Raw genomic sequence first — 19,882 nt, 5'->3', positions numbered from 1 at the left:
GCTGAAGTTCAGAGAACTCATCCAGGTCTCCCATATGGGTGGCAGGAACCCCTCTATCTTTTATTTTTTTAATTAATTTATTTGACAGAGTTATAGACGGTGAGAGAGACAGAGAGAAAGGTCTTCCTTCCGTTGGTTCATTTCCCTAATGGCTGCTACGGCCGGCGTGCTTCCTCCTGGTCTCCCATGCAGGTGCAGGGACCAAAGCACTCGGGCCATCCTCCCCTGCCTTCCCGGGCCACAGCAGAGAGCTGGACTGGAAGAGGAGCAACCGGGACTAGAACCTGGTACCCATATGGGATGCCAGCGCTGCAGGAGGAGGATTAACCGAGTGAGCCATGGCACCAGCCCCAGGGACCCCTCTATCTTAACCACCAAAACTACCTCCCAGGCTCTGCATCAGGAGGAAGCTAGAAGCAAGAGCTAGAGCTGGGTATCAAACACAGGTTCTCTGATGTGGGACCTGGCCTCCCAAATGGCATCTTAACCACCAGGCAAACGCCTGCCCCTTACAGTTTTGGGTTTTATATTTATGTCCAGGGCACATTTTGAGCTGATTTTTGTGAAAGGGGTACAGACTATGTCGAGATTTTTTTTTTTCTTTTTTAAGATTTAAAAGTAAGATTTATTTAAGTCAGAGACCTCCAGCCGGAGTGGCATGGAGGGGGGCTCCAAGAGAGACAACACTGCTACTTCTATTTTTTACATGTGAGTATCCCATTATTCCAGCATCATCTGCTGAAAAGATTATTCTTCATCCACGGAATTGTTTTACTTCTTTGTCATGTGGATTTGTTTTGGGGCTGTCAGTTCTGTTTGTTGATCAGTTTGTTTGTTCTTTGACAGCGGCCATCTTGGTTAGCTGAACAGTAAATCCGGAAGTTGGGAAGTGTCAATTCTTTGTCTTGTTCTCCATCAGTTCTGTTTGGCTACCTGGATCTCCTGCCTTTCCACACAAAATTTAGAACTAGTTTGTCAACATTCCCAAAATAATGTGCTGGGATTATACTCAATCTGTACACCACACTGGGTATAACTGCCATCGGAACAATATCGAGTCTTCCTCCTATTCATGAACATAGACTAATATCTCTCCATTTATTTAGATTTTCTTTGATATCTTCGATCAGCTTCTTTTAAATATTTCTTTCTTCTTTTGGAAGGTAGAGGGACACAGAGAGGGAGAAATGATGAGGGAGGAAGGGACTAAGGAGGGAAGGAAGGAGGGAGAGAATCTTCTATCTACTGCTTCATTCTCCAAATGGCTACAACAGCCAGGTTTGGGCTAGACCAAAGCCAGGAGCCAGGAACACCATCCTGGTCTCCCACATATATGGCAGGAGCCCAAATACTAGACTCATTTTCTGCTGCCTTCCCAGGCACATTGGCAGGAAGCTGGACTGGAAGTGGAGCAGCCAGGACTTAAATTGGTGCTGTGATACGGGATACTAGTGTTGACAGTGATAGCTTAACCCACTGTGCCACCAACAATGGCCCCTCTCTGATCAGTTTTTTTTTTTTTTTTAAGATTTTATTTATTTATTTGAGAGAGAGAGTTACAGAGAGAGAGGTCTTCCATCTGCAGGTTCACTCCCCAGATAGCTTTGGGCCAATCTGAAGCCAGGAGCCAGAGCTTTTTCTGGGTCCCTCACATGGGAGCAGGAGCCCAAGTACTCTGGCCATCTTCCACTGCTTTCCCAGGCCATAGCAGAGAGCTGGATTGGAAGAGGAGCAGCCAGGACATGAAACGGTGCCCATATAGGATGCCAGCATTCCAGGCAGAGGCTTAGCCTACTATGCCACAGTGCTGGCCCCTCTGATCAGTTCTGTATTTTTCTCAAACAGATCCTGTATATATTTTATTGAGTTTATGCTAGTTTTTTTTCTGGGGAGTTACATAGTATTTTTCTTCTAATTTTAAATTCCAGTTGTTCATTGCTAGCTTATATAAAGGAAAGCAATTGACTTTAAATAAAGATTTATTTTGAAAGGCAGAGTTGGGGCCGGCGCTGTGGTGTAGTGGGTAAAGCCGCTGCCTGCAGTGCCGGCATCCCTTATGGGTGCTGGTTTGAGTCTTGGCTGCTCCATTTCTGATCCAGCTCTCTACTGTGGCCTGAGCAAGCAGTGGAGGATGGCCCAGGTCCTTGGGCCTCTGAGCCCGTGTGAGAGGCCTGGAAGAAGCTCCTGGCTCCTGGCTTTGGATCGGCCCAGCTCCAGCCGTTGTCATTTGGGGAGTGAACCAGCGGATGGAAGATACCTCTCTCTCTCTCTCTGCCTCTCTGTAACTCTGCTTTTCAAATAAATAAATCTTAAAAAACATATATATAATATAATGCCTGGGATTTGCTTTAAAATACTCCAAAGAAAAGAATGGTGATAGAGAAAATTAAACTAGATTGCCAAAACAAATTAAGAAAACTGGGAGATCTGGAATTTCATACTATTTTTCTGACCTTTGTGTAAATATGAAATATCTAAAATTGGAAGTTTATATCTGTAGCATGGATACAGTAGCTGATATTCCAGAAGCTTCTTTCTGTCTTGGAGGGAAAATTTTTCTTTCTCCCCAGCACTTCTTGTCTGTTCTCCTAGAAGGTATATTGCAGAGTCTGAAGGAATGACTGGTGGAAAAGAGAAGTAAATGGATGGAAACGTGTATCTCATCATTTTCTTCTCATCTAATTAAATCCTGAAGCTGGCACCAGGAATAGACTGGAATTTACCTTCTCAGAGGGCCAGAAGTATGAGATGTGACCCACATCCCAGTCCCTCACAGGTGTTGGTTAATGACAGTATGATTTTATGTTTTGGTATTGTGGTCCATTTAAGGGTGATAGTGAGTAAATGAATTATCCTGCTTCTCACATAACTCCCTCCCCACAAAGTAAATGATCTCTCCATCTTATAGAAGGAACTGGCATACCCTGGGACTTGGCCACAACAATGCAGCATCGTCGAACCTCTGAGTTAGAAGGGAATGTAGAAGTTAGGAAATTCTACATTCTACCTAATGTTAGGATCCAACCATGACAATAATCAACTTCTTTCATTGGGTACTTTTCTAGCCAATGGAGACACAACAATTTGAAAAAATGTAAAGCTCCTATTTCTATGGGGCTTACATCCTAGGGGGGAGACTGGTAAGAAATAAAAATATGTCTGATGGGCATTGTGTTGTGACACAGTGGGACATCTGCTTCCTATATCAGAGTGCTGGGTTTGAGTCCAGGCTCCTCTCCTTCTTTTTTTTTTTTTTTTTTTTTTGGACAGAGTGGACAGTGAGAGAGAGAGAGAGAGACAGAGAGAAAGGTCATCCTTTGCCGTTGGTTCACCCTCCAATGGCCACTGCGGCCAGCACACCGCGCCGATGCAAAGGCAGGAGCCAGGTGCTTCTCCTGGTCTCCCATGGGGTGCAGGGCCCAAGCACTTGGACCATCCTCCACTGCCTTCCCGGGCCACAGCAGAGAGCTGGCCTGGAAGAGGGGCAACTGGGACAGAATCCGATGCCCCGACCAGGACTAGAACCCAGTGTGCCGGCGCCGCAAGGCGGAGGATTAGCCTATTGAGCCGTGGCGCCGGCCTCTCCTTCTGATCCAGCTTCCTGCTAATGTACTAGGTCTTGTCATCCACATGGGAGATCTAGATGAAGTTTCAGGCTCCTGGCTTTAGCCTGGCCCAGGCTGGCTGTTGTAGGCATTCGAGCAAGGAGCCAGGAATGGGAGACCTCTCTCTCTTTCAAATAAATGAAAATACATAAAATAACATAAAAATATATGCCTGGTGATACTAGATATTGATAGATCTGATGGAGGGAAAAAAGAACAGTAGGGAACAATCAGTGTCAGAAGTGTGCAGACAGTGGCTATGAACTTAAAATACATGGAACAGGGAAAGTCTCAGCGCGCAGACTTGAAGGAGGCGAAGGAGTAAGCCATGAGGCTCTCTCTAAGGAAGAGGGCATCTAGCAGTAGAAATAGCAACGGCAAGGCCCTGAGGTGGGATCTGCCTGTGTTCCAGGAACAGCAAAGAGGCTGGTGTGGTTGGAACCAAGTTAGAGAAGGGGGAGAGAAGTCAGAGGGTGAATGAGAATGTAGGGGACCGTGCAGGCCACTGTGAGAACCTTGACTTTGATTCTGACATGTGAAGCATTTGTACATTTTTAACATTTTATTTGAAAGGCTGAGTGACAGAGAAAGAGAGATCTTTCACCAGCTGGTTCACTTCCCAAATGCCTATAATAGCTGAGGTTGGGCCAGGCTGACGCCAGGAGCCCAGAATTCTACCCAGGTCTCTCAAGTGAATGGTTGGGACCCAAGCACTTGAACCATCACCTGCTGCCTCCCAGGGTGCACATTATCAGGGACGCTGGGATGGAGAGCGGAGCCAGGACTTGAACCCAGGCACTCTGATATGGGAGTACAGGTGTCCCAAGTGGTGGCTTAGCTGCTGCACCAAATCCTCACCTTGGAAAACTTATGTTTTAATGGGATTACTGCAGCTACAGGGTTGAGAGGAAACTTCAAAGAGACAGGGTGGAAGTTAGCCGACTAGTTAGGAGACCAGTTACGGGGCTACTGCAGACATCAAGGCAAGGTAGCAGGGGAGGTGGAGAGGAGCAGTCAGGAGCTAGAAGTATTTTGAAGGTAGACACAACAGGATTTGCTGGTGGATCAGATGTGGGGAGTGAGAGAAAAAGGAGCCAAGGATGACTCTAATATTTGGGGTGAATGGGATTGACATTTACTGAGGAGACTGTGGGAGGAGGTTAGGGTAGAAGTGGCTGAAGACAGGTTTTGGAGCCGGTGAGGCTGAGGGGCAATGTCAGCATGGAAGTGATGCTCTGAGGAGGACCTCCAGGCCAGTGATAACAGACTGGGACGCACCAGTGTGGAGGCGGTGACCAACGGCTGGAAACCAGATGAGGTTACCCACCCAGGGACTCAGAGAAGCTAAACACCAGGACTGAACTCAGGGGCACCCCAGGCTGGGAGGCTGGGAGGTAAGCAGGGGAGGAAAGGGAAGCCAGACAGTATCCCGGAAGCCACGGGAAGGCAGTATGGCAGCCACGCAAGTGTGCTGACGGGTGAAGGCAGCCCACCGTGCAGACCTGGGACTCAGCTTGGGGCAACACTGCCAAGCCTGACAGAGAACAGGCCGTGGAGACAGCAGCAGGCAAAACCCTGAAGGAGCCGTGCTGTACGGGGAAGCGAGAGGGGACGGGATCCGGAGGGGCAGCACCGTAAAGAGAAGAGGCTCCTTGTGTGTGTTTCTCCTTTCTGAACAACAGACTACAGGATGAATGCCTGCTGACAGCAACAGCTCAGGAGAGAGACACCCAGGAAGCTCTGTGACACGCGAGCTGATGCCTGTTGTGGGTGCTGCTACGGATTACGCTCTCTGGTCACGTTAGAGGTTAGTGAAAATAATAGGCCACTGCTTTCTCCATCCAAGTTTTAGGGCAGGATCAGGAGCGTGTGTGGCTGAGGCAGGGGAGCTGGGCCATCCGAAGAACGTGGGGGTGGGGGCAGACGGTGACGTCCCGAGCGTGCTGAAGCAGCCTTCGGAAAGCAACAGGGAGCTGCGGGCAGAAGTCCTGGCCTCTGCCCAAATGAACCACCGCGTGGGGAATCCCCCACCCACGTGGCAGCTTCTCCTGGACAATGAGAATGAGAGGAAACTTCTTCCTGACTCTGCGGTCCGTCCTGCCACCCTCACGCTCCCTGCGCTGCTCCTAGCTCAGCCCCTCAGAACTCTGCGGGGCGCGGTCACTCTGTGGATGGAAGTTCTGAGAGCAGAGGCTCCCGGGCCGCGCCCTCTTCCTAGGGAGAGCACCTTCAGCTGGTCGGCGGCTCCCGGGCTCATGCTCTCCCGCCTCTCACTCTCGCTTTCTCTTTGGGGTACGCACCTTACGTGGCCTTCCTTGGGGTGACAGACAGTGACACGCTCTTCTGCCTTCCCTTCTGCTATCCAAATCACTATGGTAATTCATAAACACTTTATTTCTCCAAGGTGGGTGAGGGCACAACACTGTTACTGGGCGACAGCAAAACATCATCTCTGAGTCATGGGGAGTCCCTTCTGTGCCTGTGCAGCCTCCCACGAGGCCTGCTGCATCCACAGTGATTCCCACTATGGCAATGCGACTGCTGACAGGAGGCACGGCACAGTGTCCCTGTTCCTGACACGTGGCAAAGAGGACTGTGAGTCAGTGCATCAGAAAAAGTACTTACGAGAATATCAGTATTTTCAAAATAATTCCTCCAGTATGGTCTGATTTTCCTCTGCCCACCGATGTCCCATACATTCAGTTTAAAACCTTGTGATTGTACACTTTTGATGTTAAAACCCTGAAACAGGCAAAAACATCAAGTTTTAGAAAGCTACAAGATCATAATTCTGACAATGTTACATGAAATATGCATATTTTTAAGTTCTGAGATACCCTGCCACATTGTTAATACTGAAAAAGGCTTGCTGTGACATGGAAGACACACATTTATTCATGCTTATTTCATTCGGGCCACACAGTCAGTGTTCCCAGAGTCTGGGTTAACATGACTTTTCCCATAAAAGAATAAAGTGCCCACCTAATCACTGAGGTAGCTTACTATGGGGATCATGCTGGTAATCAACAAACAGCACACCCTCCGATGAGTCCCCACGTCGGTAAAATTTAACAGAGCAGCACATGTAATGAACAGAGAACAAATGCTAAGTTTAAAAAGAGGCGAGAGCTACAAACCTGGGGGGTTAGATTCTCTGAAAATAAATATCTGCATCTGGAATAAGCAGGAAAAAGAGGGAGCCAAACTGAGGACAAGGTGGAGGGGGCTGAGGGCCTGGTCAAATTCTGACACAAAGCCTTCAGTTCTCCACAATGAAGGAGACGCTTAAACAGGTGCGCACCTGCCCCTGCTTTAACAGGTGTCTCTGATGAACCCCAAAAGTAGGTATTCATTGTTAAGGCAGTTACTTGAGGTGCTGCTTCAGGGCCAGGCAGAACTGCCAGCTGGGAGTTAGTGAGGAGGGAGAAACAAATTAACAAGGCCACTGGGGATTTGGAGAGAATGCATTTCATGAACAAGAATTAAAAAAAAAAAAAAAAAAAAGCTTGCAAGAATGATCTAGGGGAACCAGGAATGGAAAACTCCAATCAACCACTTGCTACCAGAGAAGAGACATTTCATCCTGAACACCTGGAGTAATGCGGGTCTGCCTCATCGGGCAGCCGGTAAGGACTCCTGCCCAGTGCAGGACGAGGCACTGTGCTATGCACAGGAACACGGCCACCCAACTGCCACTGGGAATAAGCCACTGGAGGACGCTGGGGGATAATGCTGACTACCACTCTGCCAGAACACCAATGACTGTAGAGTTCAAGAACTCTACAGGGAGACTAGCATTGTGGCACAGCAGGAGAAGCTGTCCCTTGTGACACAGGCATCTAATATCGGAGGGCTGGCTCAAGTCTGATCCAGCCCCCTGCTAATGGCATGGTGAGGCAGTGGATGATGACCCAAGAGCTTGAACCCCTGCCCCCTATGTGGGAGACCCAGATGGAGTTTGGGCTCCTGACTTCAGCCTAGCCAAACACCAGCCACAGCAGCCATTCAGGGAATTAACCAGTGGATGCAAGGTCTCTCTCTGTTACTCTGCCTTCCAAATATATAAATCTTAAGGAAAAGAAAAAAGGCAACTTCACTGGGACACACTGACAAAACTGCTTATGTGTATTTAAAAATTCAACACTCAAAAATGATATTACAAAGGAGCATTTATTCTGGGGGTTGAGACATCTGGGTCCCACTCCAGCTTCTTACCAGTGAAGACCCTGGGAAGCAGTGGTAATGGCTCAAGTGACTGGATTCCTGCCACCTTGTGGGAAAACTAGATTGTGTTCCTGGCTCCTGGCTCTGGCCCTGGACTAGCCTCAGCCATTGTGGGCTTTTGGGGAGTAAGCCAGCAGATGGGAGCTCTCTGTCTCCATGCCTCTCAAATAAAAAAATAATAATTTTTAAAAATTTACTTATTTATTTTGTAAGGCAGAGTACTGGGAGGGAGAGAGAGAGAGAGGAAAAGAGAGAGAGAAACCTTCCATTCTCTGGTTCACTCCTGAAATGGCCACAAGGCCCGGGGCTGGGCCAGGCTGAAGCTAGGAGCCTAGTACTCCATGTAGGTCTCCCCCATAGATTGCAGGGGCCAAGCACTTGGACCATCTTCTGCTGTCTTTTTTTTTAATTTTTAAAATTGTTTTTTAATAATTTATTTGAAAGAGTTAGAGAGAGAGGCAGAGCCAGAGCGAGAGAGAGAGAGAGAGAGAGAGAGAGCACTTCCATCCACCGGTCCACTCCCCAGACGGCCGCAATGGCAGGAGTTGCGCTGATCAGGAGCCAGGAGCTTCTTCCGGGTCTCCCACGCAGGTGCAGGGGCCCAAGGGGTTCGGCCATCTTCTACTGCTTTCCCAGGCCACAGCAGAGAGCTGGATTGGGAGAGGAGTAGCTGGGACTTGAACCAGCACCCACATGGGATGCTGGCACTGCAGGCTAGGGCTTTACCCACTGTGCCACAGCACCAGCCCCTCTTCTGCTGTCTTACCAGGCACATCAGCAGGGAGTTGGATCAAAACTGGAGTAGTCAGGACTTTTGAACCGGCCTTCATATGGGATGCTAGTATCACAGGCAGTGGTTTAACCTGCAGTGTCACAACACTGGTCCTCACTCCCCCCAAAAAACTTTTTTAAATGATGTTAAATGTCATACCCAATAATATCTGGTATTTTCTGGAATGAAGCAGGGAATAAATAGCAGTAAATTGTTTAAAGGGACCATGTGTATCAACTGCCTTGAACTTCTATGAGTTATCAGATCAAACAAATCTAGTAGGAAATTATTCTAGGGAGATACTACTATCATGTAGAGATACATTACACAACACATAGTGTAGGAAGAGGTTCATGACATGTTATTAAGTAAGCAAAAAGCTGATACAATACAGTGTATCTTTATGAGCCATTAAAATTTTTTAAATATACCCATCATAAAAATGCAAAGAAAATAAACCTGAATGGATAAATTCCTAAATGCAACAGCGGTTATGTCTGACGGGGCATTGTGATTTCTAGGTGGTTTTTTTTTTTTTTTTTTTTTTTTTTTTTTAATAGGCAGAGTGGACAGTGAGAGAGAGAGAGAGACAGAGAGAAAGGTCTTCCTTTACCATTGGTTCACCCTCCAATGGCCGCTGTGGCTGGCGCGCTACAGCCGGCGCACTACAGCCGACATACCACGCTGATCTGAAGCCAGGAGCCAGGTGCTTCTCCTGGTCTCCCATGCAGGCGCAGGGCCCAAGGACTTGGGCCATCCTCCACTGCACTCCCGGGCCACAGCAGAGAGCTGGACTGGAAGAGGAGCAACTGGAACAGAATCCGGCACCCCGACTGGGACTAGAACCTGGGGTGCCGGCACCGCAGGCGGAGGATTAGCCTAGTGGCTATGGCGCCGGCCTCTAGTTTTTCAATTTATTCATTTATGATTTCTAAATTTACTATAATGAACATCTATTACTTTTCTAATACAAAACAGAAACACAATACAGTGTGTTTTTAAAGAATAAACACAGGGGCGAGCGTTGTGGCACAGCAGGTTAAGCCACCTCCTTCAACACTGGGCTCCCATGTGGGTGCCACCAGTTGGAGTCCTGGCTGCTCCACTTCTGATCCAGTTCCTTGCTAATGTGTCTGGGAAAGCAGCAGGAGATGGCCCAAGTGCTTGGGCCCTTGCATCCACGTGGGAGACCTGGAAGAAGCTCCGGGCTCCTAGCCTTGGCCTTGCCCAACTCTGGCCGTTGTAGCCATCTGGGAATGGAACCAGCGGATGCAAGATCTCTCTCACTCTCTCTCTGCAACTCTGATTTCCAAATAAATAAATAAATCTTTAAAAAAAAAAGAATAAATATAAAACCCTGATATGAGTCACCAACATACATCCACAATAAAATTGGAACTTTGAGTTCATTCCTTGTCTATAGTGTGGAAATCTTCATTTTAGCATGCCTGAGACATGCAGGCCATTGCTAATACTAAAAACAAACAAAAAAAAAACTAACCCTTCTTTTTCTGGCAGAAATCCTGACACACTAATATGTGTTTTCAGCCCTTCTAGGCTAGACGGCTGTAATTTGCTCTTCCTTGGGCTATACATGAAATTTGTTCAGAAGCTGTAAAATTGCTCATTTGGTAGGAGTTGAAATGACTTTCCTACAAAGAGCTGAGAATCGGTACGATGCATAGGCCATGAAGTATACATACCCGCCGGGTTCAAACCTGACACTGAGGTCTCATTACGGTACAGCAACAGAAAATGCTAAATAACTCTGGTTTTGCTAAAACTTGTAACGCTCAAACACTTTCAAGTGACCAAGACCGATAGGCTATCCCTCCTGGCTTGGGCAAAGGCCACGCTTTCTCAGGATTCCCTAGTGGGAATGAGGTCCAAAGAAGCCTGCTGGGGTTCTTCCAATCACAGTCCATCTTTACCCCTCCTACTGGGAGCACAGCCACTGCTTTATCCTTTGTGTTTTGCTTGCATGGCCTTAGGAAAGAAGAATGTTGATGAAGCTATATTTTATAAGACAGTAATTGTTTTATATTTAAAAAATGGACAGGTATTTGTAAGTCTGAAAAAATATGCACTAAATATTGATTGTGCTTTTTATCAGAGTACTCTTTGGCTTTTTCCTTTCTACTTTCTCTGAATTTTCCCCAATACTAATTCAATAGTCAGAGAAGATAAAGCTATTTTTTGAAAGAATATATAGGTAATTACTTAGATCTGAATGAACTGTTTTTGCAACACACACACACACACGCATATGTATTCTCATTTATGGTGTTTTAAAAAGATTTATTTATTTATTTGAAAGGCAGAGTTACAGACAGAGACTGAGAGATAGAGCATCCATCTGCTGATTAACTCTCCAAATGGCCACAATGGCAAGGGCTGAGCAAAGCCAAAGCCAGAGACCTGGAACTCCACCTGGGTCTCCCACATGGGTGGCAGAGGTCTAAGCACTTGGGCCATTTTTTTTAGCTATTTTATGAAAAAAGGATTTATTTTATTTATTTGAAAGGCAGTTACAGAGAGGCAGAGGTGGAGAGAGAAGTCCTCCATCTGCTGGTTTATTCCCCAGTTGGCCAAAATGGCTGGAGATGGGCCTATCCGAAGCCAGGAGCCTGGAGCTTCTTCTGGGTCTCCCATGTGCATGCAGGGGCCCAAGGGCTTTGGCCATCCTCCACTGTTTTCCCAGGCACATTACAGGGAGCTGGATGGGAATGGAAAGAGTACTCATATGGGATGCCAGTATTGCAGGTGGCCACTTAACCCAATGTGCCACAATGCTGGCCCCTGAATTCTGATTTATGTATGAGGGTACTTCAAAGACTTTGTGAGGACCCAGCACAGTGGCGTAGCGGGTAAAGCCACCACCTGCAGTGCCAGCATCCCATATGGGTGCCAGTTTGAGTCTCAGTTGCTCCAGTTCCAATCTAGCTCTCTGCTTTGGCCTGGGAAAGCAGTAGAAGATGGCCCAAGTCCTTGGGCCTCTGCACCCATGTGGGAAACCCAGAAGAAGCTCTTGGCTCCTGGCTTCAGATTGGCTCAGCTCCAACCATTGAGGTCAAGTGGGGAGTAAACCAGTGGATGGAAAACCTCTCTCTCTGCTTTTCCTTCTCTCTGTGTAACTCTGCCTTTCAAATAAATAAATACATCTTTAAAAAAAGAAAACTTTGTGAAAAATGGAACTAAAAGGTAAGTTTGTTTTAGTGCAAAAGACCTCAGAAATCCATAAATATGAGGGGTCTTAGAAAGTTACACAAAATGTATATTATAAAAAACAAATGCATGGATTTCTTTATCTGCTCATTCACTCCCCAAATGTCCAGAACAATCAGGGCTGGGTCAAGCTGAAGCCAGGAGCCTGGAACTCAGTCTAGATCGCCGATGTGAGTGGCAGAGACCCGAGTACTTGAGTATCACCTGCTGTCTCCCAGGGTGCCCAGTAGCAGGAAGCTGGATGGGAATCATTGTGGGGATTCAAACTCAGGCACTGTGGTAAGGAGTACAGGTATCACTGCTGTAACACCTGCCCCATAAACTTCAATTTCATTTTTCCAAAAACTCTTTGAAGCATCCTTGTATGTAGGTATATATTTTTAAAATTATAGAATATACATAACATAAATGTGCTGTTTTAACCATTTAAAAGTGCACAGTTCAGTGGCATTAAGTGTATTCACATGGAGCTTTTTTTCATTTACAAAAATACAGAGCTGGTATTATCTCATAGCGGTATAACCTGGCATCCCATGTCACAGTGCTGATTTGAGTTCCCGCTGCTCCATTTGCAATCCAGCTTCCTGGTTATGTGCCTGGGAAGGCAGTGGAAGATGGCCCAAGTACCTGGGCCCCTGCACCATCACCTATGTGGGAGCCTGGGATGGAATTTTTGGTTCTGTTGCAGCCATCTTAGGAGTGAATCAGTGGATGGAAAATTTCTCTCTTTCTTCTCTCTCTGCTGCTCTGCCTTTCAAATAAATAAATCTTAAAAAAAAAAAAAAAAAGGCCTGTGTTTACTAAACAACACCTCCACATTCATAATTCTCCCCAGTGCCAGTAAGCCCCATACTAAACTAACTTTTCTATGAATATGGCCACTTGAAAACGTCATGTGAAGGGAATTTCTTGATGTATGTTTGAAATCTGATTAATCTTAGACTGTATAGACTTCTCTCAGAAACAGAGCATGGGGGTGGACAAAACTCTACTTTGCACGTGGTCTTCACACCTCGGTTAGCCTCACGGCACCTGGAGGCAGGCAGTGCTCACCTGCGTAGGTGTGATGTGGCTGATGTCCTCCGACGCAAGCTGCTTCAGAAGGGTGGTCTTGCCAGCATTATCCAAGCCCAGGAGAAGGATTCTCACCTCCTGGTCCGGTGCACTTTTCAATTTGCGCAAAATTGAGAGTAAGCCCTTAAACAACCATGAAGGAGACAGATTACTTTGGGGGGCACTGGTTTTGACATTACTGGACATCAGAATGACTTCTCCTTGAAAAACATTCTTGGTTATAGAATTTATGTCATTGTTTTCCACTCTAATGCCACTTATTTCATTTACTTCCTCCTTCCAAGTGTTGGCAGACACACTACGGTAAACTCAGCAAGTTAATAAGCAGCCTGGCTTATTCCTGCTCCTCCTCTTAATCCAGCTTAGCAGTCGCCCCGATTCTCCTGTGAGTGCGCACTGCTACCCACTCTGTTTTCCTGAAGACCTTTACTCTCCATAATTGATTTTGTATTCTTTCTTCTTCACTAGGGTGAAATTTCTCATGGGTAAGACTGACAGCTTCTGTCTTCCACAGCACGTGGCACTTACTAGACAGACAGCAGGTAACGGCTATCAAATTCAACACAATTACCCACCCGAGTCAAGGCAACATTTTCAAGCACTTAAAGATTGTAGCTGAGCTCTCTGTTTAAGACTATCTACTTCAGTTCATGTTTTAAGACTTCATTCAAAATACTCTATCATAGCCTAACTTTCACAAGAGCATTTCAGGCCACATACATGCTATACAGACGACCTGAGTTTTTCAGATGAAAAATCGGATACAACAGAGAAACTGAGGAATTGGAAAGAGCATTCACGAAGAGAAAAACATCAACATATAACCAGGGTATTTCTAGTCATCTAACATTTCTGTTGCTTTTTTATTTATTATTTTTATGGATGGAAATAACCCACGTTGCTTTTTAGCTAGCCACCGAGACAATTTTTACATGATAGTTATTTGTTTTGTCCTGCAGCTGACAGTCGAATGAGGCATGGCTGCAACCAGCATCAAAGAATCCCAGAGTTGAAAGGGCATATAATCTTATCTCCCGGCCAGAGCAGAAATTCCTTCACGCTGAGTCTAACAATATATAAAATGGCTGTATTTGTTATCCACATTGCAGCAGGCAACGATTCAAACCAGTTTGTTCACTAAGATCAAATAATACTTCTGTGAAAGAATCCTTAACAATTAGGTCTAGGGACAATGATATGCAAATACACATAATTATTAAGAACTCCTTTCTGCCTGGAGGCTCCTTGTTTAGCACTTGAACTACTGTATTTGTACTGACTTGCTGAGGACCGCATTAACCTCACCAGCCTTCAATCATTCCAGCAGCAAAATGAAAGGTTGAGTTTAAGATAGAAAGACAAATTCTATAGGGGAGGAGACTGGATGGATTGGAAACAAACACAAGATAGGCAGGGCTTTTTGTTTGTTTGTTGTTTTGCTTTTGTTTCCAATCTCCTCTATCCTTGAATACTTTGACACCATTCCTTCTTTTTTTTTTTTTTGACAGGCAGAGTGGATAGTGAGAGAGAGACAGAGAGAAAGGTCTTCCTTTTTGCCGTTGGTTCACCCTCCAATGGCTGCAGCGGCCGGCACATTGCGCCGATCCGAAGCCAGGAGCCAGGTGCTTCTCCTGGTCTCCCTTGCGGGTGCAGGGCCCAAGCACTTGGGCCATCCTCCACTGCCTTCCCGGGCCATAGCAGAGAGCTGGCCTGGAAGAGGGGCAACCGGGATAGAATCCGGCGCCACAACCGGGACTAGAACCCAGTGTGCCAGCGCCGCAAGGCGGATTAGTCTATTAAACCATGGGGCTGGCCGACACCATTCCTTCTTAAAACTGTATTTGTAGGCTGGTGCCACAGCTCACTAGGCTAATCTTCCCCACCTGCGGTGCCGGCACCCAGGGTTCTAGTCCTGGTTGGGGTGCCGGTTCTGTCCCGGTTGCTCCTCTTCCAGGCCAGCTCTCTGCTGTGGTCCGGGAAGGCAGTGAAGGATGGCCCGAGTCCTTGGGCCCTGCACCCGCATGGGAGACCAGGAGGAAGCACCTGGCTCCTGGCTTCGGATCGGCACAGTGCGCCGGCCATAGCAGCCATTTTGGGGGGTGAACCAACAGAAAGAAAGACCTTTCTCTGTCTCTCTCTTGCTCACTGTCTAAACTCTGTCAACAAACAAACAAACAAACAAACAAACAAAAAAACCCACTGTATTTGTAAGAAGTCTCCTGGGCGTCCATTTGCAATCATTCATTTATAATACCACCTCTCAGAACAGTTACAATTCTGAGATCTTCAGAATGATACAAAAAAAAAAAAAAAACAAAAAACCCACAATGCACTACTCATCCCGAGTGCCTGAATGGATGTGGAAAAAAAAGGGTCCCATTATCTCTTACAGTAAATCCCCAAACAACTGGGATGTATTAATACATTAAATGACATACAGGTAAAATCTTCTGAGTCACCCACGAGTGAAGACACTATGATGAAGATCTTCTTTCTTTCTTTTTTTTTTTTTTTTTGACAGGCAGAGTTAGACAGTGAGAGAGAGACAGAGAAAGGTCTTCCTTCCATTGGTTCACCCAGGTGCTTCTCCTGGTCTCCCATGCGGGTTCAGGGCCCAAGGACTTGGGCCATCCTCCACTGCACTCCCGGGCCACAGCAGAGAGCTGGACTGGAAGAGGAGCAACCAGGACAGAATCTGGCACCCCAACCAGGACTAGAACCCAGGGTGCCGGCGCTGCAAGGTGGAGGATTAGCCTATTGAGCAGCGGCGCCGGCCCTATATTCATCTTAAAAGAAAGGGAGAGAACACAACCCAGGGGAGAAAGCAATCATCCTGACTGCAGAGAAATTTTACTAACCTAATGGTCCAGAATACTATACGTCTTCATTTCTAATTGGGAAACAGAAAGTTTACGTGCTTCACCTATAGGTGAAATTACGGAGAAATGGAAAGTTCTGCTAATATTTTCTTGCAGCAAAATGCTAAGCGTCATGTCAAGCATGGCCTAGGGATGCACATGCAATGCAGCAGGCTGCTAATCCAGCTACGGAGGACAGGGGCACACGGGATTACCAGGTGTGCTAAATAGGGCTGAGGACATTTATAGATACCAGGGTTCTGTCTGCAAGGTACAGAGTAAGCTGATTCCAGAGAGGCTGGATGAAAGGGAGCAGAGAAAGTCTAGGAGCATTCTGCCCTTCCATCCATACACACCCATACTCTAGCTTAAATGTCCAACAAAGGGAGACAGCCATTAGAAATTAAATTTATCATTTGCCTGAGCTTTGTAGTATAAATACAATTAACTTTACAAGTTTTATTCTTGGTCAAAATATCCATTCATTATGGGTCATCCTATTAGACAGCCATAATGTACCCCAAGTACAACAGTGAGCAAAATGGACAGGACCTCTATGCAGGATCCACATTCCTACAACATTAAACAAAGGCAGTAAGAAAACAAGAATTTCAATTAATTGTACATTATGTGTCACTAGCATGGGTGTTTACAAGTTATCTGCACCCTGGTGGACGGAAGTGGTCTGACTCAGCCACAAAGCATTTAAACTAACTTTTCTACAAGAAAATCATGCCTCCAGACATTTTATCTGCCTTAAAGTCAGCTTAAACTCAGCTACTGGCAGAGACATGGTGCGCTGACCTAAAATGATGCTACAAACTAGGTCACTCAAAGAGACTGGAGTGGCGGAGGGGGACAGGGATGTGTTGGAGTATGGAAAATGAGCTAACATCTTACATATTGAAATTACAAAGCCAACTTTCAAAAATGGCCCCTCCCAATGACTAGCTTAAGTGGAACTGATTATTTTTACTTATTTATTCTTACTTCTTTCAACTTCTACAGCTTTGAAAGGGACAATCTCACTGACATTTTGTCATCTTTTTTATCACCACTCTACTAAATAAAAACACAAGGTTTCCCAGGCATCTCCTCAGCCAGGGTGGGCCTCACTAGGAGGTTCACGATTTCAGACTTGTCTTCATTCAACTTCCCTCTCCAAGCACACACAACCCGGGGCATCTTTTCATCTAGGAAATGGGAACAGCAGTAGTCACACCCCAGGAAAAATGCCAAGAGCATTAAATGAAGTAGCAGATAGAAAGCATGCCACATGGCAGGCACTCCCAACAGTAGTTGCGGGCTTTTTGTTCCTTAACTGACCATTTTCAGACCAGAAAACTTAGACACTGCTGGGAACAAACTTTCAGTGTTGAATAAGCTTGACAACTGCCCCAAGCTCCACAGGGGTGGAAAGCAATCCCCAAATAGCTACTGCATGGAGTCACACATTAAATAACAGTGATTAGTTATGTGCTAAGATTACTGTCATCTTGGTACTTCTTCAAGAACTTGGTATCATAAGGCAGGAGTAATGCAGCTGACTCTAAATGTTCACAGAAACCAATAATGGTTGCAGTAACCTTAATTTTTTAAAAAATATATCAGTTGATGCTGAAGTTTAAAAAAAGCTCAAAACCGGCTGGTGCCGTGGCTCACTTGGCTAATCCTCCCCCTGCAGCACCGGCACCCCAAGTTCTAGTCCTGGTTGAGGTGCCAGAATCTGTCCTGGTTGCCCCTCTTCCAGTCTAGCTCTCTGCTGTGGTTCGGGAAGGCAGTGGAGGAGGCCCAAGTCCTTGGGCCCCTGCACTCACATGGGAGACCAGGAGGAAGCACCTGGCTCCTGGCTTCGGATCGGTGCAGCGCGCCATCTGGGGGGGCTGAACCAATGGAAGGAAGACCTTTCTCTGTCTCTCTCTCACTGTCTAACTCTGCCTGTCAAAAAAAAAAAAAAAAAAAAAAAACAGCTCAAAACCTGGAACTCACTTTACAGTTGTACAGTGAAGCATGGGGGCTCCTGGGGATACCAGATGTGACATATTTAATTACACCACTGACCACTTAAATTCAGTGTTCTACTTCCAATCCTAAGAATAGCTCACTCTCTTAGAAATAGACAAAAAAAATGTATTTGGTGACCAGGTAAAGAATCCAGAATAATTTGTCCTACTTTCTTATTGTTCATTTTAAGAAAAAAGGAAGAGACAAATCCCCAATCTGTTTTGATTATTGACAACAGTTGTATACAACAGTGTTGTGTACACACCGTCAATTTGTATACAGTGCCAATGTGCACCTGGAAACATGAGCAGTGGTTAATTTATTGTGGCATGAAGTTATAAATTAAACAATCACCAAATTACACAGTCCACTTAATTGATAAATAAACTGGGAAAAGTTAGCCAATTCTCATGCAGTTCTCCTCAATAATGACAAATCTCACTCTGGTGGCTTGACATGCCTTTTTTTGTTTCGATTTTAGGAGTTTTCTGTGTAAATACTTATGTTTGCACTCATAGGTTGAGAAAAACCTAGCCTTCAAGTGGACTGCTCATGTATAAATGATTACTAAAAAGAAAACACTTGCAAAAATCTGTTTAGCCTGAGGTTTCAAAAGCTACAAATGTAGCAAGTGTGAAGTGTGATGGCAAGGTCAGATCAAGTAGCTCTGCTTCAGGGAGCAGAATGACAATGTTAAATCAATTGAGACTCTTTATTCCTATCAAAATTTACTCAGTGGATAATCGACCAAAGGGAAACATGTACTCTCTCCTCCCGGACATCTGGATTTTTCTTACTTCTTAAATTAATAGTAATGGTTCAACATTTTGAAAGGTCAGAAAGGAACAAGGGGGCAGGGTGGTAAGTTACTGCAAGTTTCCTTTACTGGGTTTTTTGCACTTGGTAAACCAACCAAGCTGCTCCGAAATCTTTAACAAATCGATTTTTCTACGACTAGCTCAAAAGTCACTCAGTGCCACCGCACAGAAATCAACAAGGAACTGTCAAATCCGTCACACAAAACGTGTGATTTGTCACAGCCTTAATTAGGGTTGACAGAGGGAAGATTCGCCCCACTCACACCTATTCTCCAGTTCTAGCTTCCCTCCCTCATTGCCGGAGGTGGGGTTGGAGACCCCACGTGGGGATCAAGACCTGGGGGCCCAGTGTGGCCACATGCAAAACGGGGTTGCAACAGGTTTCGAAGGAGATGCTAGGGGCCGGGAAGCCAATTTGTTTCCATCCACACAGATTAAGGACTGAACGAGTCGTCGGTCATCAGCAACCGGATCTTGTGGAACTCTGAGCAAATAAATAAAATAGCTCGGGATTGCAGAAGCGCCCCCGTCACGCAGCCGCCGAGACTGCGTGGAACCCACCAGGCATCCCTTCCAACCGCACCTCGTTGTGTCCTGGGTATCGGACCCCGGGGGCCCAAGCCCGGCTGCCGTCCCCCAGCGCCGCGGGCCCACCTTCTCCCCGCTGCGGGCCCGGACCCCGGTCCCGCAGCGCGAGGAGGCCGAGTCCGGGGGAGATCCAAGCCTGCGTGCGGAGGCGGCTGCTCCGCAGCTCCCCGGATCTGCCCTCATCCCTGCCACCAGGGCACTGATGGAGCCTGGGCTCGGTACCCGGCCAGCCGCCAACTCTGCCAGCCCCTTCCCCAAGCCTCGGACCCGTCGCAAGCCCCGCCTTCCTCCCTAAGCCCAGGCCTCCCTTCTGGGCCCACCCTCGGGGCTTCCCGCCGCCCCCCAAAGCGAATCCAGAACCCACACTGCAGGCTGAGCGCCTTCCCATCTCCTCCTCGGCTTTAAGCGCGGGGCTCCGCCCTGGGCCTGGAGCGGGGAGGGGGGTGATCGGCCGGGTGCAGAGGGGCCCGGGTCCCCACACTCACCATCCTCCCGCCGAATCCCTCCTCCTCCTCCTCCTCCTCCTCCTCCTCCTCCTCCTCCTCCTACAGCCTCCCCCGTTACCAGGGGCAACTGCCGCGGCGCCGCCCCCGACGTCCCTCGCACGCACAGCGGAGGAGCAAAGCCGCCGTATGGGGCGGGGTCCGGCTCCGCTTTCTCCAAAGTGCGCAAGCGCGCCGAGGTGTCCGCCCCTGCGCGGGCGGGGTCGCTGCG

The 19,882-nt window shown here is 47.0% G+C and overlaps 1 protein-coding gene across 2 annotated transcripts in view; it reads right to left on the bottom strand.

Annotated features, from left to right (window-relative positions):
- Nucleotides 1–19,741, bottom strand: part of ARL3 (ADP ribosylation factor like GTPase 3) — a 36,260-nt gene extending 16,519 nt beyond the window's left edge. The window contains exons 1-3 of one of the 2 annotated variants that reach the window (XM_062215292.1): nt 19,654–19,741; nt 12,880–13,023; nt 6,231–6,347 (exon numbers count right to left, since the gene is read on the bottom strand). In XM_062215292.1, the coding sequence (XP_062071276.1) occupies nt 6,231–6,347; nt 12,880–13,023; nt 19,654–19,656 (264 nt within the window). In that variant the 5' untranslated portion in view covers nt 19,657–19,741. Of the gene's footprint in view, nt 1–6,230; nt 6,348–12,879; nt 13,024–19,532; nt 19,572–19,653 lie in introns of those variants that run through there. The other variant, XM_062215291.1, reaches the window with a different exon arrangement.
- Nucleotides 19,742–19,882: the final 141 nt, after the last annotated feature.

Source organism: Lepus europaeus, chromosome 17 (assembly GCF_033115175.1).
Source record: "Lepus europaeus isolate LE1 chromosome 17, mLepTim1.pri, whole genome shotgun sequence".
Lineage (NCBI taxonomy): Eukaryota > Metazoa > Chordata > Mammalia > Lagomorpha > Leporidae > Lepus > Lepus europaeus.
This window is presented reverse-complemented; position numbering and strand designations above follow the sequence as displayed.